Here is a 23,155-nt window from a genome sequence, read left to right on the forward strand (position 1 = left end):
GAAAAATGAGTTGATGTATTAGATTTATGGAGCTTACATTCCTTATTCCTGCAAGTACAGCACTGTCTAACTTCATCACAGTGGACCGTCCTCTTGGCTCAGCTGAAGTATCGTCAGTCCAAATGGTAGCAGTGAATGTATTTTGTCCTTGGCTGCCTATTCGGTCTATGCAGGAATGTAGAGTGGGTGTAAGGAGGCTGTAATGCATCTCCATCCTAAATCAGAATCTTATTGATTTTGTCACAATTTTTCACCCATTCCTGGCTGGTGATGCATGTGAACTCACACAGTATGTCTATACAGCTCCTGGCAGCAAGCCTCCCAGCTGGCGTCAACAAACTCAGCCTTACACTACAGCTAAACATATCTGTTGGTATTGTGGGTTGGGCTGGGGCTCAGACTCTGAAGCCTAGGGAGGTGCGTAGGCTTCAGAGTCCAACCCTCAGTCCAAGCCAAAACTTCAAAGCCCTGCCTACACAGCTAGTTTTGGAGTACTAGCCCGAGTCCAGCAACCCAGGCTGGGAGGCTCGCTGCCATGGGCTGTGTAGACATACCCACATAGTAGGAACTCTAGATGGTTAGTTAAATTCCAGGGCTGAGCATACTTATTATGGCTGCCTCTGTAGCTCAGAAGCCCTCTTCATTCATAGATGTGATCGGACACCAGATACCAAAAAATCTCCTTAGAATAGATGCATGGCGCTCCTCCGCTGGTCTGTAATGTAAGTTCTTGTTTCTACTCAGGCATTTCTAGGACAATGTCCTCCAGACTTTGTCTTGCCTGAAAGGACTGTAAAATCATAGTAACAGGGTCCTCTTCATAGGAAACCTCAGTATCAATGGGAAAAAATATGGAGACTTGTTTATTATTTTAATTGATTTTGGTATGTCAATTTATCATGTCTCTTGGCTTAAAGCACGGTTTGCAGGAGCTTCTAAACCGGCCAGTGAGTGACGAATAAAATAAAACCAATTTATATAAAAATATCATATCCTGTGACCTTGAAGTACTGCAGCCTCTGAAAAAGGGCAATAGTCTTTTCCCCACCCCACACCCAGATCAGACAATGTGCTCTTATTTTCCTTATCAGATCCTTTCACCTTTGCTGGACAGACACAAGGAACCAGGAGCTGGGGGAAGCAGATTCTCAACTAATATGCAAGAAGAGTCAGGAATAAAATGATGCACGAATTTTGGCCAGGGCTGACGAACAGCTTGATTACAAAAGAGAAGAGGAGGCTATAGACAGAGGAAGGCAACCTAGCTAGCAGGAGGAGAAACTGATGGTGTAGTTCCTGCAACAAGGCCAGAGATTGAGGAAGGAGGACAGGGTCCAGCACCAGGAGCTTTTTTAGAGGTTGCTCACTATCAAGCTACAAGCTCTAGCACCACGTGCTGAGTCCCCGCTCCATTCTACCACGTCCTGCAGCCTACGCAGTCAATGGACAATTCTGGGGTTGTCCGGTTCATGATTCAAGCAATAAACACTGCATGGGACAATAAAATGTATCCTGTACATGAGTCTGCACCTGTTCATCCGCAGCTTATGCATGCAAAGCACACCAGAATGGCCAAGGAGAAAAGGAACATGGGAGAACTGCTGTGGTGCCACTGTACAGATGAATCACCCTCTCCAGTTCCTTCTCTAGCATGAATCAAGAATTAAGTCTGCAGCAGAGGGAGGAGGATGGATAGTAGAACGCAGATAAGGACCACCTATCTCAAAGAACTCCAGCCACAGCACAGGTATGTAACCTCCCCATTTCTTCTTTGTGTATTCCATTCTGCGTGATTGATGAGCAGTGTCTATTCTGGTGGTGGGTGTGAGGAAGACTGGGACACTGCAGATGGGAGCACAGCAGTACCCAAGAAGTGTCAGCTTTCAAGGCTGGTACTAAGGCCTAATATCTAAAGAAGGTATGCATTGACTTACAATTACATAGGGACATCTCTCAAAAGCTATTGAAGCTGTCTGAGCCCTGGTAAAGTTGACTTTCAAATCTTGTAGTGGAGCAGTGTTAGTTCATAACACAGTAGGATGCACCCTCAGATCCACTTGGGAAGTCTTTTCAGACAATATGGCTTCCCTGCCATTCATTCTGCAAATGATATGAACAGCCTAGGCAATTTTCTAAATGGTTTTTATTCTTTGCTGATAGAATACAACTGCACTATGAACATCCAGAAAATGCTGACGTTTGTATTTGTTAGAGGTGTGAAGTTTCAGAAAAAAGTTAGGTGATGGGCTGATGGAGATGAAAGTCTGAAATCACTTTAGGAACAAACTTAGGATGCAGTCTCAACACAATCTTAACTTTGTGAAAGACTGTATTGTGGGTTTGCCACAAAGTCTCCCACTTCATCCATCCAATGGAGTTGATGGCTTTAATGGAGAAATGATATAGGAAGCCAGACACCAATGATTCAAAAGGAGGCCTTGTTAGTGCTGAGAGGACCAGACTGAAGTCCCAAGATGGAGGAGATTTGCTTACAGTAGAGAAAGTTCTCACTTAAGTCTTTCAAAAAATGAATTGTTACACGATGGACAAAAATATAGCAGCCATCGATTAGAGGATGGCAGGCACTAATAGTTCCCAAGTGGATGCCTACTGAGCTAAGTGAAAGACCTGAGATCTTCATGGAGAAGAAGCTGTCCAGGACAGTATGGATGTCGATTTCTCCTGGAATTATGTGACAATTATTGGCCCAGATGGAAAACTGTTACCACTTGGATGTTTACCATTTTCTCATGGACTTTTTCCAACTGTTGAGAATAGCACCAACTGCCTCTGAACAAGCTTTTTCTAGGCTAAGTGCCCATCCGAAAACCAAGCTCCTATTCTCTTCACAGGGCTAGAAACGCTGTTGGGAGGGAGTCTCCCTCCTCTTGTGTGGGAGGGAGACTAACTTGTTTATACTGTCTGTTTGGTGAGTGAACTGTGTGAAGCTAGTTATGTAGGTAACCACGTCTCACAAATGGGATTACACAAATGCAGGATGCCACGTGACAAAGGGGCATGAAACAGGTACAAACTTGATCTGTGGGCTTAGACCAAGTTGTGCAGCAAGCTCTTCTGTGGCCTGGAACCTGTCCTACTGAAGATACACTTTTGGCTGCGATCGAGTCTAGACTCGCTTCTACAAACGCTATGGACTGGGTTGGTGTCAAGGTGGACTTGACAGCCCAAAACATCAACACCATATACTAGCACTCTACCCAGATGTTACAGAACACTCAGGAAACTGAGCGTATGAGTACTGCAGGACAATGGCTAACATCTTCTCTTCACTAAGACAAACTTAGGTGTAGCTCAGACATAGCAAAGAAGAGATAATGAAGTGTAGATAGCGCCTCTTTACTACACCTGACCCATGCTCAAACACTGAACCTACTCAACACAAACCACCCCAGACTTGCTAAATGTAAGTGGTAAATTAGACTAATCTGATATCTCCAGAGTGGTGTCATGGGTGAGCTAATCATCCATTTAGGGGAACATGTGAACTCCCAAACCGTGCAAGAAAGCCACAACCATCACCCAGCATTTTGTGAAAACTGGGACTGATGCCAGCTTCAAAGCCCTGAAAATATCATAGAATCGTAGAATCTCAGGGTTGGAAGGGACCTCAGGAAGTCATCTAGTCCAACCCCCTGCTCAAAGCAGGATCGATCCCCAAGTAGTCATGATGTTCCTCCTACAATTAATCTAAGATACTGTGGTGATACGGAATTATCCCTATAGGTAAGCAACAATAGCATCCAGGGCAGGAAAGAGAAGATGTGACCATCTTGAATTTTTCCTTGACCAAATACTGATTCAAGTCCATAGCACCAGAATGGGCTGGAGTCTGCGTGTCTTCAATTATCAGGAAGAAAATGGAATAAATGGCTCTCTTTGCCAGAAGGAATTTACTTCCTACTGTGTCCCTTCTTGATAAGGCCATACCCAAGAGTGTACCTAGAGGCCAGGGGCAATCTACAGAGGTTGGGCTTTTTAAAAAATTTCATCTTGTAGATAAACCATAATATTCAAGATCCATGTGTTCTAGGTAGCTAAGGACCACTAACCGGCATGGTAAAAGGCCCCAAACTCCCCCCAGTAAGGTGGTTTGGCAAGCTACAGCAAGTAGCTGACTGTCTAGATCAAGGGTAGGCAAACTTTTTGGCCCAAGAGCCACATCGGGATGCGAAACTGTATGGAGGGCCGGGTAGGGAAGGCTGTGCCCCGCAAACAGCCTGGTCCCCACCCCCTAGCCACCCCCCCCCCACTTCCCACCCTGAGTGCCCCCTCAGAACCTCCCATCCCCGCTCCCTGACTGCCCTGACCCCTATCCACACCCCCACCCCCTGACATGCCCCCCAAGACCCCATCCCCTATCCAAACCCCCTGCTCCCTCTCCCCGACTGCCTCCCAGGATCCCCTACCCAATGCCTTTCGCTGCCACCCCCTTACCATGCCGCTCAGAGCAGCAGGAGCTCGCAGCCCCACTGCCTGGATGGAGACAGACTCGCTGCCCACACGGCGTCATCACTCCAGGGGAGGGGGAACAGCAGGGGAGGGGCCAGTGGCTAGCGTCCCTAGCCAGGAGCTCAAGGGCCAGGTAGGATGGTCCCGTGGGCCATAGTTTTCCCACCTCTGGTCTAGATGTTCTGGAACCCTTCAAAAACCCTTCTTAGGTGCTTGTGGACAGGGGGCCTAGAATCCTTTCATTTCTGCTGCTAGTGAGCTGATTTGTCTGTGTAGGGAGGTACTGGACACCTTGAAAGCCAATCATTAATGTAGAAAAACACATAACCACCACCACAAATAGTGGTGAGGAAAATGAAATACAGCCAGGCCCCACTCAAGTAAACATCTACTCTGCCTTCAGTGGAGAGATTTCTGCTGTTCCCCAAAGCAGTTCTCCCCAGAGCAGGGAAGTTCTTCAGGTTTCTTCTTGAACTTTTGGTGGAACCCAGACTACCGCAGTGAAGCAGATCTCCAGGCTTCCAACTAAGAGCTGAGACAACAGCTCTCTTAATCCTATCACCCATAAGAAAAGCTTCTTATACAAGATTCTGGACCCGGGCCAAGTCCATGTCTTCATGAACAATCCTTCAAAACATCTAGCATCTGTCATGTTGATTCATTAAAGTACAGTACTGGTTTTGAACATATACTATTATTGCTGCAGGACCCTGCTTCATTCAATGTGGAGGATGCGTGGCTTGTGGGTTTTGTTTTTTTTTAATCCTTGCTCATGTGTGGTCTCCTGACTCATTCACTGCAGACCTTCCAATCTCTGAATGAAGCTGGGATCTCCCAGGACCAGCCTCAATCACTGCTCACTGCTGCCTTATTTATGATCCAAAAGTAGTATGAGATCATTCATTAAAGCCCATCAGTCTCACTGATCATGGACACACATTAAAAAAAGCCTTACTCAGCTTATGTGGTCACATGTGCTAAGTCAACAAAAAACAGATTATTAATGAAAAATATGTAATAAAACTAACAGTAACAAAAGGGTATTTTCCCAAAATGTACTCAAATGACTAAGCTACTTTTGATTAAATTTTCCAAAAATTAATTCTCTCTCCAGTTGAGAACAAATATGGGAAGTTTCAGCCTAAAAGACAAATCTTTGACAAAGTTGTAAGCATCTGAAATAGGCCACTTAGAATGGAAACATGTAGGCAACCTCAGCTACAATCTTATAAACCGGACTCAAATTACCTTTCCATTCTAATGGTTTACTGTCACAAAAAAATTAAATAAATAGATAGATTTCAGAAAATTTCCTAACCTGGCTAAGTTTTTCCATATGGGCTACCAAGAGAGGGAAACGGTGGGCCAGTGCAGAGTCATTCTCGGTGCTGACTTGTTTGACCATGGATCGCAGCAACACCTCTCCATCATAAGTAATAGGAAAGATAGAGGTCAGCTTTACAGAAGTGTGACACAGGGCTGACATTACAGCTGCAAGAAGCCGGCTACTTGATGTTTTGAAATTTGCTTCCTGGATGTCCTTTACAAAAAAAAAAAAAAAAGAAAGAAAATATCGAACAGTAAGTGAATTATAGGTTTTCAAATTCATACTACTATTTTGTGCACATTCCACCTTACATACCTAAATGGCCTCCATCACCATAGTACCTGAGAACCTCACAATGTCTCTGTGAAGTAGGGAAGTACTATTAACCCCATTTTACAGATAGTCTCTCTGCTCCTCGGTTCCTAAATAACTTGCCCAAGGTCACACAGGCTATATTTCAGGCAGAACTGAACCCAGACCTCTTGAATTATAGTCTAGTTCTTTAAACAAGGGACCATTCTTCTATTCTCACAGTAGTTTCCTCTCTCCTAGTAACATTCAGGTTACTGTGCCACTAAAACTAATAACTTTTGTGCAAGAAGCTTCTACATCACAGTGAAAGGCTTTTTCCAGTGGCACTTTAGTTATTAAAGCTATTTTTAAAATGTTTGCTGTAAGTAGCAAAGCATAAAAATGTCAATTCTCTTGTATATTTTACATTCACTGTTTGGCTCTCAAACGGTTTTTAGCTTAAGTTTATTAATACATTATTTCTCTCAAATGTTATTTACTTCCCCAAATTTATGACATTATCAAATTACAACTTTTAAACTTGAAAATTATGTCCTCAGCTGAGCAATAAACTTAAGCATATGAATGATTTTAACAATAAAAGTTGGCCTTAGTAGGCTTCAAAGAATCAGTTTCATTTACAGCTATTCACGTGTTGCACCACATTAGGTCACAGCTTCAATAGGGACCTATTGTGACTGTGACACTCCCATTTATTTCAACGAGTTAGTCACCTAATGAACTCCCATTGAAATAAATGGGAGCTAGGCACCTAACCTGCATAGACACTTCTGAAAATCCCACTAGGTGCCTATCTGCATCTTTAGGAATCTAAATACCTCTGAAAATCCAGCCTGTGGTGACCAGAAACAATCTGCCAATTCACTAACTACAGTTAATACTTCCTTTGTTTCTTAAAGTTTTAAAAGTAAAGCTGATGCTTATTTTTTTCTTATGTATCCAGCACATTTAAAGTATTTTAATTTAATTAAAATGTTTTGTGCATTTTCAACTAAATATTTCCATCCAAAGGCAAATCCCACAAACACAAATACCAAATAAAAAATTATCCAGTAAATAAGTGCATCCTACATCATTTTACAAAACAGTGTGTCCAAAAAGTTATCTATAAAAGCCTTAAGAATTTGTCTTCCTCCTTTTCTATTACACCTTCTATCTGAGACTATACTTAGAATGTCATTGTCAATTCATAAAATAAACCCCCCAGAATATTGTACCTTAGATCATAAAACAGCAGTTATAGGATTTATAGTATATTTATAGAAGTGAATAGCACAACTCGAATTGTAAAAGCAGGATAAAAATTAATCTAGATAAAAAAGTGAAAAAAAGTAGAATAGGAATCTTATTTTTGTGTCCCTTTAGAGCACAGCACAGCATTGTAAGAACTACTGTTCAGTGATGTTATTTAGCGTATACCTGATCTAAACAATTCAGCAAGTCACAGAGGCAAGCCCATTGTAGAGCTGGTGTTGGACAGAAAGAGTGAAAGCAGGCTGTGAAAGTGTTATGACATTCTTGAAGAACAGCTTCTAGAAGACTCAGGGGCTGACTGAGATATCCTTGGGGGTCATTGTCCAGCTTTACCATACAGTGATCAACACCTTCAGATAGAATTTTTCTTAGCAAGGTTCTTGTTTTCCCAATGCAGTCTGCCAACTTGCTAGTTTCCTCTACAACAGCCTTAGCAGTAGCTAGAAGGTGACAAGAAGCAGTACATTAAATTTACAATTAACAAAATATCAGTGTATATTCTTGTCTATTAAAATGTAAATTATAGTCAGTAGCTATACACAAAAGTTACACAGAAAGTTAAAAATAGTACTTACACATATTTTTAACAAGAGAAAATTTAAAAGCAGTTTTGTAATTGTATATACCAACACAAAGCAAGACAAATCAAAATTAAGCAACGTTAAATATACATAAGAACTTGAATCTTTTCAATCCTAGATTCTAATGAAACAAAACAAAGATATACAGATGCTACTTTTCAGAGTAGCAGCCGTGTTAGTCTATATCCGCAAAAAGAAAAGGAGTACTTGTGGCACCTTAGAGACTAACAAATTTATTTGAGCATAAGCTTTCGTGAACTATAGCGAAGTGAGTTATAGTTCACGAAAGCTTATGCTCAAATAAATTTGTTAGTCTCTAAGGTACCACAAGTACTCCTTTTCTTTTTACAGACGCTACTGAATTTTAATAAAGATGCACTTAGCTTGCAAGTGTGAAAACAGCAAACACGTTTGCTTTCAAATTTTAATGGATTATGTTTACTAGCAAAGCAAATACTATGCACAGAAACTGGTTAACAAACCACAGAGTAGTCCTGAAGACATAGTTATGCACTTAAGCATGAAAATATATTTCGATATAATTAGGAGGTTAATCCAACATGTGCAGTTATATGTTCCATTAGGCATATAATTGATAGTGCAAAAGTTTCCTATTTCTGAATGTATCAACCCCTACTCTCTTAAATTGCTCCAATAAAAATATTTCAAACTGTGCTTACAGCTGCTAAAAATCAATTATTTGAAAACTTAGTTTATTACTCAAGTTATCTCCATATTGTACGTTACCTGTCTGCTGATAAATATGATTCACATGCATCAGACCAAACAATATTACCTGACATGGGGTATATTTCACACGTGTAGACCCTCAGCAACCTAAGACAACAAGTGCCCACAAAACGCAACCGCTCTAGATCGAGAAGGGTAGCTGTATACTGGAATCCTTTCAATCCCCGAAGCTCCTCAACTCCTAGCACTAAGGTTGTCCAACTCCAATGAAGAATGCTCAGCAATGACTCAAAGCATTCCTATTTCAGGAAAGGAAAAAATAAAGTCAAGTTCAAATTTCTAAGGAAGATTATAAACTAATGGCACCTATCTCCATCTGTAATATAAAAAAACTCTTACGTCAATACACACACACACACACAAAACCTTACTAACCACATTAAAGAGTGCTTTTAATTTGAGTATGAGAAAAGAAAGAAATGCAGGATCTACTTCACTATTATAACACAGATACACCCCAGCAGCCTGCATTGTATACAACAATACCTTGTGAGTGGAAACTGAAAACTGAACATAAGCCTCTCTATCATATATAAAATATTCAGGTGATCAACATAGCTGATAGCCCTAATTAATGTATAATGAATTAAAATAAGCTTTCAAAAATTGTTTTTAGTTGTTGAATAAGAACCATGGACAATTTTCAAAATATACTTATTTTCAACTGAGTGCATCCTTGCCTTAATGAAAAAGAATCTATAACTACATGCCTGCTGCTGTCAATGTCAGAGCTTACAAGCTAACCAGGTTTAATACTATGTCAGTACTTGGATGCGACACTGCCTAGGAACACTTAAGAGTTCTGGAGAAAAAAAGTGTTGGTTATTTATTAAGTGCCCTAAACAGAAAAGAGAAAGGATGTCCCCATCCCAAATAGTTTACAATTCAGGTTAAGACATGACATGATATGAGAAGGGATGACAAAACATAGGTTTGGTGGAGAGTAATTGTTAGTTTGTTTTAATGCTATTATTAAAAGAAGGCAACAAGGGTTTTCTGGCCACATGGAAAGTTTTAAGGAGAAACTTAAAGGACGACAGCAGATAACAGACTGGGTAATTAAAGGAGTTTCAAACACAGATGGCCACATAAAAAAGGACATTAAAAAAAAGCTGGTGAATGTAACAGGGTGGGCTGCCTCCCTAGTGCCCCTTGTGGCTAGGGGCGCCCTGCCTCATTTTCCTCTTCACTCAGGCTTCTCAATAATTCCATAAAGACTTTTGCCCAATAAAAATTCCCCTTCTTGAGGTCTGGTTTATTAGCATAAAATAAACTCAAAATAAAGTCTCTTCAGCCTCAGTCTCACACTGGGCACAGCCACTCCTCCTTGAGGTCTGCCCGCCTTCCTTCAAGCATTCAAACACTCTTCTGCTCCAGTTCCAACCTGGGCACAGCCCGTTCTCCTGATGGTCTGGCTTACTGCTCTCCCAGTACTTCTTGCCTGGATCTTAGCTTTCTCTGTCTTTTCCAATGCCTTCTTCCCCATTGGTGACTTCCCTCTGCTGAATCAGGGCCCTGCAGGAGCCTTCTTCCTCTCTGCAGTGTTTGCAGGCATCTTCCAACACCAACCTACAGTCTCTTCTCTCTTTAGGCTCCCTCCTTATCTACCCCAGGACTGATCTGGGTTACCTGACCTCCTCATTCTCCCCATCTAGGGAGGAGAGTTGGTCATGGCACAGATGGAGCTGGGCTCATCTCCCCTTAAAGGAGCCAGACACGCTGTACCAGTGAAGAAAATTAAGATGTGGAAATATACTCCTGGAGGCAGAACCTTCAGAAAATTATTAGTTGCCAAGTGCTGACCGTATGGTTGGTGCTGTACAAGACAAGACGTAAAGTCATGTGATAAAATTAAAAACTAAATCAATCACCATTTACAACCAATAAAAATCCCATGGCACTCTTTGTAAGACAAGGATGTCCATGATCCAACTCACTATTTGTTTATGTAAGGGTCTCCGTAGAATGTCAACAGTTCTTTATTCTGTCTTAGCACTGGGCTGATATGCAGTGTTCAACAGATGGGGTCTTCCACTCCAGAGTTAGCTGCATTTCAGTGCCCTATGTATATTCCTCACCTCACAGAGTGTAATGAGGCTTAAGTAAGTGCTTGGAGATCCACAAACAGCATGCACTCTGGAAGTGCGAAGTAATTTAATTTACTCAGGAGAAAAACTAATCTCAACAGTAACTACTTAGGAATCAGTAATATTCTGAAGGGAGCACAAGACAATAGATCGGGGTGGCCAACTTGAGCCTGAGAAGGAGCCAGAATTTACCGATTTACATTGTCGAACAGCCATAGTAATATGTCAAAAGAAGAAAAGGAGTACTTGTGGCACCTTAGAGACTAACAAATTTATTTGAGCATAAGCTTTAGTGAGCTACAGCTCACTTCATCAGATGCATTCAGTGGAAAATACAGTGGGGAGATTTAGATACATAGAGAACATGAAACAATGGGCTTTACCATACACACTATAACGTGTGAGATCACTTAAGGTGAGCTATTACCAGCAAGAGATTGGGGGAAAAAACCTTTTGTAGTGATAATCAAGGTGGGCCATTTACAGCAGTTGACAAGAACGTCGGGGGGGGGGGGGGGGAGGAGGAAGAGAAATAAACATGGAGAAAAAGTTTTACTTTGTGTAATGACACATCCACTCCCAGTCTTTATTCAAGCCTAAGTTAACTGTATCCAGTTTGCAAATTAATTCCAATTCAGCAGTCTCTCCTGGGAGTCTGTTTCTGAAGTCTTTTTGTTGAAGAATTGCCACTTTTAGGTCTGTAATCGAGTGACCAAAGAGATTGAAGTGTTCTCCGACTGGTTTTTGAATGTTATAATTCTTGACGTCTGATTTATGTCCATTTATTCTTTTACGTAGAGACTGTCCAGTTTGACCAATGTACATGGCAGAGGGGCACTGCTGGCACATGATGGCATATATCACATTGGTAGATGTGCAGGTGAACGAGCCTCCGATGGTGTGGCTGATGTGATTAGGCCCTATGATGGTGTCCCCTGAATAGATATGTGGACACAGTTGGCAATGGGCTTTGTTGCAAGGATAGGTTCCTGGGTTAGTGGTTCTGTTGAGTGGTTGCTGCTATTTGCTTCAGGTTGGGGGCCTGTCTGTAAGTAAGGACTGGCCTGTCTCCCAAGATCTGTGAATGATGGGTCGTCCTTCAGGATAGGTTGTAGATCCTTGAGGATGAGTTGGAGAGGTTTTAGTTGGGGGCTGAAGGTGATGGCTAATGGCGTTCTGTTATTTTCTTTGTTGGGTCTGACCTGTAGTAGGTGACTTCTGGGTACTCTTCTGGCTCTGTCAATCTGTTTCTTCACTTCCGCAGGTGGGTATTGTAGTTGTAAGAATGTTTGATAGAGATCTTGTAGGTGTTGGAGCAAATGCGGTTGTATCGTAGAGCTTGGCTGTAGACAATGGATCGTGTGGTGTGGTCTGGATGAAAGCTGGAGGCATGTAGGTAGGAATAGCGGTCAGTAGGTTTCCGGTATAGGGTGGTATTTATGTGACCATCGCTTGTCAGCACCATAATGTCCAGGAAGTGGATCTCTTGTGTGGACTGGACCAGGCTGAGGTTGATGGTGGGATGGAAATTGTTGAAATCATGGTGGAATTCCTCAAAGGCTTCTTTTCCATGGGTCCAGATGATGAAGATGTCATCAGTGTAGCGCAAGTAGAGTAGGGGCATTCGGGGACAAGAGCTGAGGAAGCGTTGTTCTAAGTCAGCCATAAAAATGTTGGCATACTGTGGGGCCACGCGGGTATCCATAGCAGTGCCGCTGATTTGAAGGTATACATTGTCCCCAAATGTAAAATAGTTATGGGTGAGGACAAAGTCACAAAGTTCAGCCACCAGGGTTGCCGTGATATTATTGGGGATAGTGTTCCTGACAGCTTGTAGTCCATCTTTGTGTGGAATGTTGGTGTAGAGGGCTTCTACATCTATAGTGGCCAGGATGGTGTTTTCAGGAAGATCACTGATGGACTGTAGTTTCCTCAGGAAGTTAGTGGTGTCCCAAAGATAGCTAGGAGTGCTGGTAGCATAAGGCCTGAGGAGGGAGTCTACAAAGCCAGACAAGCCTGCTGTCAGGGTGCCATTGCCTGAGATGATGGGGCGTCCAGGATTTCCAGGTTTATGGATCTTGGGTAGCAGATAGAATACCCCAGGTCGGGGTTCCAGGGGTGTGTCTGTGTAGATTTGTTCTTGTGCTTTTTCAGGGAGTTTCTTGAGCAAATGCTGTAGTTTCTTTTGGTAACCCTCAGTGGGATCAGAGGGTAATGGCTTGTAGAAAGTGGTGCTGGAGAGCTGCCGAGCAGCCTCTTGTTCATATTCCGACCTATTCACGATGACGACAGCACCTCCTTTGTCAGCCTTTTTGATTATGATGTCAGAGTTGTTTCTGAGGCTGTGGATGGCATTGTGTTCTGCATGGCTGAGGTTATGGGGCAAGTGATGCTGCTTTTCCACAATTTCAGCCCGTGCACGTCGGCAGAAGCACTCTATGTAGCAGTCCAGTCTGTTGTTTCGACCTTCAGGAGGAGTCCACCCAGAATCCTTCTTTTTGTAGTCTTGGTAGGAAGGTCTCTGTGGATTAGTATGTTGTTCAGAGGTGTGTTGGAAATACTCCTTGAGTCGGAGATGTCAAAAATAGGATTCTAGGTCACCACAGAACTGTATCATGTTCGTGGGGGTGGGGGGGCAGAAGGAGAGGCCCCAAGATAGGATAGATTCTTCTGCTGGGCTAAGAGTATGGTTGGATAGATTAACAATATTGCTGGGTGGGTTAAGGGAACCACTGTTGTGGCCTCTTGTAGAATGTAGTAGTTTAGACAGTTTAGTGTCCTTTTTCTTTTGTAGAGAAGCAAAGTGTGTGTTGTAAATGGCTTGTCTAGTTTTTGTAAAGTCCAGCCATGAGGAAGTTTATGTGGAAGGTTGTTTTTTTATGGGAGTATCCAGTTTTGAGAGCTCATTCTTAATCCCTCCCTGTTTGCTGTAGAGGATGTTGATCAGATGGTTCCGCAGTTTCTTTGAGAGCATGTGGCACAAGCTGTCAGCACAGTGTATGGGGTATGTGTATGTGATGTGTGTGCCCCTCAGCAGCTTCCCCCACCCGCTACCAGCTTTCCCCACCCACCAGCAGACCTGCAAATCAGAGCCTCCTCCTCCCATCTCTCCCCGCACCTTCCGATCAGCTGTTTCATGGTGTGCAGGAGGCTGGGGGGGGGGGGGGGGGGGAGGATCGAGGGCATGGCATTGTGGAGTGGGGGCAGGGCCTGTGGCAGAGCCAGGGGTTGAGCAGAGAGCACTGCCTGGCACATTGGAAAGCTGGTGCCTGTAGCTCCAGCCCTGGAGTTGGTGCCTATACGAGGAGCCGCATATTCACTTCTGAAGAGCCGCATGTGGCTCCGGGGCCACAGGTTGGCCACCCCTGCAATAGACAGTACTAGGTGCCTCAAAACTGCGTGGAATCATTAACAACTTATTAGCTGGTAAAGACAACGATTTGTGATACTATCAATACATATGAATATTTACACATCAAAAGTGAAGGCAATTTTCCAAACTAGCTTACTCATTAAAAGGTAAAAACATACTGCAATAAATATGCAGTTATATTTTCTGGACAACCACAATGATAATCCAAGTTTACTCGGACATGAGTTTGCATTTGAATGTTGACGGAGAACTGAAAAAAACTGCCTTTAATACATGAATACATCTAGCTTCCTCTCAATGTATGTGAATTTTTATTAAGTTGTAGCGGAAAATACAGTAAAATTAAAAAAATTTCCTTGAAATTCTTGAAATTTTGCAATCAGAAATGAATACATAGAAAATGAAGACTGTAACTGGTACTCACCACTGAGACAGTTCTTGCAAATGACCTCTTTAAAATATGAACAGGCTCGCTGGTTTGCTGTTTTCCTTTTGATGCACTGCCATCACTTGTTGGCAGCCTGAAAGCAGAAATTGAGAAATGAGATGATAAACCTTGACTGTGTTTTTAAGCGTGTTTTGTTTTATTATACTGGTTAGCGACAATGCAGTACAGGGATATCCTACTGGGATTACCTAGAAATGTTACTTTAGAAATGAAGTGAAGTAAACAATTCTTCTCAGAGAAACAGATCTGCCAATTTGGATTCTGCACTATTAGGAAGGAGGGCTGTCCTTCAAACAAACACTGATGAGTAAGGCTACCTTTTAGTCACAGGTATTTTTAGTAAAATCATGGACAGGCCACTGGCAGTAAATAAAAATTCATGGCCTGTGACCTGTCCATGACTTGTACTATACCCATGACTAAATCTGGGGAGTGCTGTGGGTGCTGGAGGCAGCGGCCCAGGAGGTGCTGCAGGTACTCGGAGGCAGGGGTATGGGGTGCAGCAAGTGTTTGGGGTGGGGGATGCAGGTGCTGGGGAGGGGCAGCCCAGGGGAGCTCAATTCAGAAGCAGTGACATGTCCCTCCCTAAGCTCCTATCTCTATGAGCTGCCAGCTCCGCAGCTTCTATTGGCTGGGAACCACTTCCAGGGAGACCCCCCCCAAGGTAAGCACGACCCAGAGCCCTCACCCCCTCCCGTGCCCCAACCTCCAGCCCCACCCAAACTCCTCCTGCTGCTGGGGGTGTATGTGGCCTGAGACTGCCCCAGAAGCCACACCAGCGGCTGCAGAAGTCATCGAGTCCATGATTTCCAGAGATTTCAGTGACATTTTCTGCTCTGGGGATGGAACAGTCAGCAAACAGCCCCACAGCTCTCAGCCACTTCTGGCAACGGGCCCCCAGCAGCTCCTAGCCGCCAGGCAGCAGGGGGACCCCAGAGCTGTGGGTAGTGGACCCTCCTCCATCCCCATTTGTCATGGATGTTTTTAGGAAAAATCACAGACAGGTCATGGGCTTCCGTGAATTTTTTATTGCTCACGATCTGTCTGTCATTTTTACTAAAAATAGCTGTGACAAAATCTGAACTTTACTAATGAGTTTTTCTGTTTTCATTATTGCAAGTTTTCCTTCTGGCATTGAGAACACAGAAAAATACAGGAGAAGGCACATGACCTCAGGAGAAACGTCCAAAGATTTGCTTAATTCAGGATCCTTTTATGGTGAAACAGAATTAAGATGCAGAAATAGAGGGAACGATGGATTAGCAGGTACGCTCCTATGAAACCCAAATTACAGGTAGAATAATGTTGTCCCGTCCTCCAGCAGAGCGCATTTGATAATCCAGATTCAAGACTACTGAGACGCAGGCCCAAAGTAGCGTCACACAAAAGGAAGGCAGGAAACGAACACACACAGAGAGAAATTATGACTTAGGAAAGAAGTACCATCTGCAGCCCTTTGTGTTTCAAGGCTGCAGACTTGGACATCTAGATGGTAATCCCTCACAAAGGTGAAATAGTGAGGATTAGGCGGCAGGTTTGCAGAACTTTGATTCTGATCTACTTATATATTAATTATACTTCTAGCAGGTCATCCAAATTATTGCATTTATGGAAGGGAGCCCTCCTAGACAGGAAATTCTCAGAGTCTGTGAAATAAAGAACACAGAGCTTTTTTGTACTGAGGCACAGTCATGTTAAGACCACATCTTCACTGAAGTGAAAAGGGAAACTCATCCCGCAGAAAATAAGGAAAAGATTGTCAAGGCTATTATACTTAAGTGAGATTCCAGGTTGGAAGGTAAGCCTTGACATGGGATTTAAGATTAGAAATGGTCTTTAAGAAATGGAAAATATGAGTGTGCCTCACAAGAGGACCCTGTCTCCCAGCAAATCCCAAAGTGAAGACTTGTCCTTTAATTTCAATGACCTAAAGACCCTTCCCTTAAGCTGTAAAGCACTGTTTTTCAGAATATTTGGAGAAGATTAAACTACTTGCGCAAGTGAGGAAAAATGCACGTTCCTAGTGCTTCCTTTTCAGTTTCAGGTTTGTACCAGAAAGCCCAGTGAAGCATGTCCAAGGAGAGTGATATTTTCACTTGTGGGATGGAGATCTATCTGAAGGGGCCTCAGGAAAATGGCTTCTTGGTCAAGATGGGCAAATTAGAACCAGCATGTGGTAGTCTTTCACGGACTTCCTGAAAACACAAGGAGTCATAGAAAGAAAAAGGTGTATATATAAGAAAGCAATTTTCCATGGTTGACTGGAAAGCAGGATAAGAACTTCTGAAGTTTTGACAGGAGGGAAAGTCAAAGAAATGCTGTTGAGAAGTGGTATTTCATGGCTCATCCAGTCTACAAAAAAGTGTTTTAGCCCCTACTATTTACCTGAATCAAGGTTATAGGATTCTACATCGAAAATTATTTACAATGGCTTGGATTCCCCTCCTTCCCTGACCATGCTGGCAATGTATAGCCATCCAGTTGTCTAACCCCGATCACGATGGAAAGCAAGGAAAAAGAAAATGGCAAATTTAAAGTTCAATGGCTTTGGGGTCTAAAGGGCTGATTTGCTGACATGGTCAAGACGACGAAATTTAAGTCCAACGGGGGGGGGACAATCACAGCAGCTATCAATCCAAAAACTGTTTCCCATAGAGCCCTGTCTTTAGCAAGATGCAGAGATGATGTTTCAAAGGAAACTGTTCTTAGTCATCCAATAGGACCCGTGATTCCATGCTGATGGAACAATGATAAGAATAGACAGAGCTGAATTTTGGCATCAGCTAGAAACTTTCAAGCTGAAAGAATCCATGAGCTAAGAGCACGCAACAAAGAAACCAGTGTATATCAGAGATGCCATGGCTGTCATACAAATGATGGCTCTGAGACAAATTCCACACATTTGACGAATTGGCTCCTGAGTACTTAATGTAGGTTCTGAAAGGATTTGACAAAGCTAATTCTGTAATTGAAGTCTGACTGATATGACAGCAATAACTGTGAAAAGTGCAGAAAGACAGCACCAGACATGATCTAAAGTTGGATGGAAGAAATACCAGCTGATTGGTGGATTTCCTATGTCTTCGCTGAAAAGTTTCTAAATGTGGCACCCAACAAGCAGTCACTTGTAAAGTTCCGCTGTGAATGTATGGTTCATAATGCACCTGAGAGTGCAGAACCACACCCATGCAGAACCCACACACACAAACATTCCTCCTAGCTGGAGGCTTTTTCAATGGTGAAGTAGCAAAGTCCATCATCAGTAGAGGTGTTGAAGCCCAAGACTTGTACAGCATTCAAGAGGCAGTGAACACAAGGATGTTTCTGCATGCTGTATATGCCAATATGGCTCTTGGGTCTCTTGGTATCAAATCTACAGTAATTAGATCAGATGGTACAGATGTTTTGATCCTTGCTGTTCACTACTTTCCAAAAATGGAATATACTGACAACCTGGATTGAGAAAGCACCATTACCAGCACAACTGAAACGCGTCACTTCATAACCTGCGCATGCAATGTATAATACACTCACTTCTGACTTCTGCAACATACACAACAACAGGATGTGACTCTGTCATCCCTATTTGGTATTGGGAAAAATCTGTGTTTAACTTTGTCAAAATAAAAGGAGCTTACTTCTTCAGAGATCCGCCAAATTGGTAGAGAGTGATGGATAAGCTGCAATTTCTGAGGCAAGGAAGTTGGTAGCCGTGCTGTATGACCAGAGCAATTAAGAAAAGGAAACCCATAGACATCTGACTTGATTACACCTCAATCTAGCCATCAAAAACAACAAGTTACTGGCCAAACTCCCCCCATGTGAAGATAGTTTTGAAGAGCATATCAGCAAACAAAGATTTGGATGTCTCTGCACATAGGTAAACCAGATATTGGATCATCCTTGCAATATGGATGGAAAAATGTGGATGATGAACTACTTCCTGTATTCTTCAAGGGCCCAATGATACCTTAGCTTCAAGATCCCCTTTGTACCTGGACCCTTAAGGACAATCAAGTGTGCCTGTAGTCACAACAATCCTCCCTGCACAGAACTGTGTACATGTTAAGACAATGAAGACTGTGGTAACCCATGCACTCGCAACAGAATACATAAAAATGATGAACAAGATGATAATGATATTGACTAGAAATGTCACCTTCATTTCAATGATACCTGTACAAATTCATTATTAGATTTTAGTTTACTCTTTAGTTTGTTATGATGCTTTGAGGTCACAAAGAAATCCAATTTTATGTCTTGAAATAATAGAGTCATTAAACTAACAGAAACGAATGCAAATATTTTAACATGCTATGCTGTTGTAGGGTAAACCCCTTTGAAATCCCTCCTGGCCAGGGGAAAGCTCCTCTCACCTGTAAAGGGTTAAGAAGCTAAAGGTAACCTTGCTGGCACCTGACCAAAATGACCAATGAGGAGACAAGATACTTTCAAAAGCTGGGAGGAGGGAGAGAAACAAAGGGTCTGTGGGTCTGTCTATATTCTGTCTTTGCCGGGGATAGACCAGGAATGGAGTCTTAGAACTTTTAATAAGTAATCTAGCTAGGTACGTGTTAGATTATGATTTCTTTAAATGGCTGAGAAAAGAACTGTGCTGAATAGAATAACTATTTCTGTCTGTGTATCTTTTTTGTAACTTAAGGTTTTGCCTAGAGGGGTTCTCTATGTTTTTGAATCTAATTACCCTGTAAGGTATCTACCATCCTGATTTTACAGGGGGGATTTCTTTATTTCTATTTACTTCTATTTTTATTAAAAGTCTTCTTGTAAGAAAACTGAATGCTTTTTCATTGTTCTCAGATCCAAGGGTTTGGGTCTGTGGTCACCTATGCAAATTGGTGAGGCTTTTTATCCAACATTTCCCAGGAAAGGGGGGGTGCAAGTGTTGGGAGGATTGTTCATTGTTCTTAAGATCCAAGGGTCTGGGTCTGTAGTCACCTAGGCAAATTGGTGAGGCTTTTTACCAAACCTTGTCCAGGAAGTGGGGTGCAAGGTTTTGGGAAGTATTTTGGGGGGAAAGACGCGTCCAAACAGCTCTTCCCCAGTAACCAGTATTAGTTTGGTGGTGGTAGCGGCCAATCCAAGGACAAAGGGTGGAATATTTTGTATCTTGGGGAAGTTTTGACCTAAGCTGGTAAAGATAAGCTTAGGAGGTTTTTCATGCAGGTCCCCACATCTGTACCCTAGAGTTCAGAGTGGGGGAGGAACCTTGACAGTTGTTTATGTCCATTTCTATGGTAAAAGCACCACTTGACATTTCCACATCACATCTCACCCTCATTGAAAACATAGTAAGTTTACAAATGATATGCATGTGTGCAGAGAGGGTACATATGTCAACCCAATCAGTGGTGTGCCCCTCATCCATATTACTGTACTTTAAAAAGTTGCTTTAAAAGTGCCTAAGCACCAGGATAGGTGATTTTTTATTTCTGTACTGTAAAGCAAAATATAGAATTAATTGACATTGGAAATACAACTGTCAATTCTACTCCGTTGAAATAGCCTACAGGTATCCACCTGAATCTGAAAAGGTCTCTCTTGAAACTACGCTGGAAAGTTCTCTTTCCTGTAAGGACAGAGAGCAAGCTTCTCCAGTCTTGGCTTTCAGCCTTGATATTTTGTTGCTGTTGTTTTAGGCTTCCGAGACTTTTTTTTTTTTTTTTTTAAAGGTAGATCAATGTGTCTGAGGCTTAGCCTTCGACTTTTAGCCTCAGAAGAGAGAGAGTATCTGAATTGGGGGTGTGGGGAGGGGGTGGGAGGAGTAAGTTTATTGAATGAATGGAATGAAATGGAAAAAAGCTGGGAAAGAGATGCAAGGCTTTCTGAAAGAGGAGATAAGCGGGAAAACAACAGGTTAACAAAAGCTCTCCTGACTAGCAAGTTCACTTAATGGAGTATTTCATGTAGCATTTCAAAGAGATAGTATTGGAGTAAGAAAATATGCAGAGGAGTAGACTGAGGACTCTGAGGAGACTCACAACAAGAGGGAAGGGAGATCTGAGGTCCCTTGAGTTTGAGAAAGGGGTCTTGGAAACCTCCAAGGCTACGTGAAGGGCTGGGCCTCAAAAGAGAAAGCCCAAAATTATGCAATTAGGAAGAGAAGAAAATATAACACAGGCAACACTTAAGAGAATATCAAAGAAACAAAATTATTCAGAGCTGCCTCAATATCTTTTTACAGGTTGACTGCCCTTCCCACCACTGTGAATCTAGAGTGGCAGCTGACCTCAGGGAATATATTACATCCTAAGAAATTTAAACAAATGGAAAATTCTCTTTTGCAGAGGACAGTGCAGTGCATCGCTGATGAGACTAATTTAAAAAAACTGTCTTTACTTCAGTGATATCTTTGTGAATTGCCAACTTTTCACTAGTTGCTAGTCTTAAATGAACTATCTGAACATATATGTAAACTGAATCGGTCACATTCATTTGACCTTTCAGAGAATGAGAGAGAGATTGGAATCAAAGTAAAACAGTAGGCAAGATTCACACAGCCACAAGAACCCTAAGGGTACTTCTACAGTATGACTTATGTCGTTCAGGGATGTGAACAAACCTCCTCACAAGAAACACAAGTTATACCAACATAAGTGATAGTGTGCACAGCGCTATGATGGCAGGAGAGCTTCTCCTGCCGACACAGCTTCTGCCATTCGCGGAAGTGGTTTTATTATGCCAATGGGAGACCTCTCTCCCATCAGCATAGAGAGTCTTCTCTAGATGCACTGCAGCAGTGCAGCTGCGTCAGTGCAGTTGCACTGCTGTACATGTAGACATGCCCTCAGCAAGATTTTGTAGCCCATATTTCATTTTTATCCCTACCACACTTTAAGGTGTCAATTCACTCACACCAAAGAAATCCCCAAGTAACACTCTGATCTTAGCTAACGTTGTATGCGCAAAGTGCAAAGCAACATTTGATAAAACTCCCAATTAAGCAATATTTTCTGTCATGCATATTTACTGTTTGTTTAGTGGTAGCACTTAGAGGAACCAGTCTGAAAGACACTGAAAAAAAATCCAGAGTGGTTTACTGTTTGTGAGAGTGGGCTTTACTAACAACTCGTCAGCTACTGGCCTTCGAACGTGTGCCAAGAAATCCAAGACTCTCAGAATCAAATGCAAAGTTTTATGATTGGGGCCTAAAATACTTACAGCTGAAGCTGTGAACCACAGAACAAAATGGTGATAATACAATACAATGATAACAATGATAATGGTGATAATACAATACAAAAATACATAGTCAAGGCCTGTATAAGCACCATTTGACTATTTTGTCTAAGAAGCACTGCAGTATGAAATTCTGTATGGTAGTTTTTGAGAAACAGCCTAAAGCAGTGAGCTGGCCAAATCATTCAGGACCTTCAATCTGTCACAAAAATGAACTATTTTTGGGATAAAACACCAGTATTCACAAAACTAGCAGCTAAACTAAGGATGAAATATTGCAAACCTTTTAATTCAAAATCTCAATACTAACACACCACAACAACCTTTTAAAACCAGATGGAAATAACTTTTGGTATGACACATACCCTTCTTTATATCTTTTCAGCTATAACTTAATTTTCCCACAAGTTTTCAAACAACAGTTTCCTAACCCAGTAAAACAGCCCTATCATGCACGGTAAGCTTATCTTTACAGTACTTCCGTTCAAAAAACAAACAAACAAAAAAAAAGAACGATTCCATAACCTGACCCAAAAATGGATGAAAATATTACCTGTATAGTAACTGAGGGATCTGTCCTGCATTAACATCTGTACCATTATTTGATTTCTTGGAACTCTTAAACTGGAAAACAACGCTGAAAGAAAAAAAACAACTTTCATTCAAGTATCAAGTATCAAGTAATATTAGATACTCTATTTCATACAAATATATGAGACACGCAAAAATAAATTACCCATCATCTGTTGTAATAGAGGCCTGCCCGTGAGATCCACAATCACTGCTAGGGCCCGACACTCGTGCCCAGGCTACATACCACCAGCCAGCTTGCAAGAGAACTGGTTCATCAAACATCATTGCGTATTTTTCTCTGAGAGAAGCAAAGTTTAAAGAAAAAAAAGTCTGAATTAACTTGCAAATTAAATTGTATGAAATTCATCAACTAGCTTGAAAAAAGACAATCCACAGTAAATATCCTAAACGCAAATGAACCAGAAGAATGATGACAATATGAAATATCTACCTATTTCCACTCTCAACTTTACACTACTTTGCATTGTGCTGGCAGTGTGTGGATTGTGGTTTTGTTTCGTTTGTTTTTTTTCAGAAAGCCAGGACATCCAGTGATCCACTAAACTAAACCTGAAATTGTTCTTAAAACATAGCAGACTACAGATCAACTACAGATTTAGAATGCTGGTTAGGCTAATGAATGCAGTTAGTTTAACAAAACACAGAATATTAACATTTGCAGTAATGCATAGTAAATAACCTGGTCAATGCAAATTTTTACTACAGCTTTACAGCATTTCAGGGAAACAGGACTTTTAATAAAGAATTTCAGGATATCAC

General features: G+C 42.0%; 1 protein-coding gene across 13 annotated transcripts in view; it reads right to left on the reverse strand.

The window, feature by feature from the left end:
* MYCBP2 (MYC binding protein 2) overlaps positions 1-23,155 on the reverse strand; it is a 426,434-nt gene that overhangs the window by 219,233 nt on the left and 184,046 nt on the right. For all 13 annotated transcript variants that reach the window (XM_077812568.1, XM_077812542.1, XM_077812622.1 and 10 more), the window contains 6 exons: positions 22,539-22,673; positions 22,356-22,439; positions 14,579-14,675; positions 8,741-8,933; positions 7,529-7,803; positions 5,789-6,010 (listed from right to left, as the gene is read on the reverse strand). In XM_077812568.1, the coding sequence (XP_077668694.1) occupies positions 5,789-6,010; positions 7,529-7,803; positions 8,741-8,933; positions 14,579-14,675; positions 22,356-22,439; positions 22,539-22,673 (1,006 nt within the window). The remainder of the gene's footprint in view (positions 1-5,788; positions 6,011-7,528; positions 7,804-8,740; positions 8,934-14,578; positions 14,676-22,355; positions 22,440-22,538; positions 22,674-23,155) is intronic.

This window comes from Eretmochelys imbricata, chromosome 1 (genome assembly GCF_965152235.1).
Source record: "Eretmochelys imbricata isolate rEreImb1 chromosome 1, rEreImb1.hap1, whole genome shotgun sequence".
NCBI lineage: Eukaryota > Metazoa > Chordata > Testudines > Cheloniidae > Eretmochelys > Eretmochelys imbricata.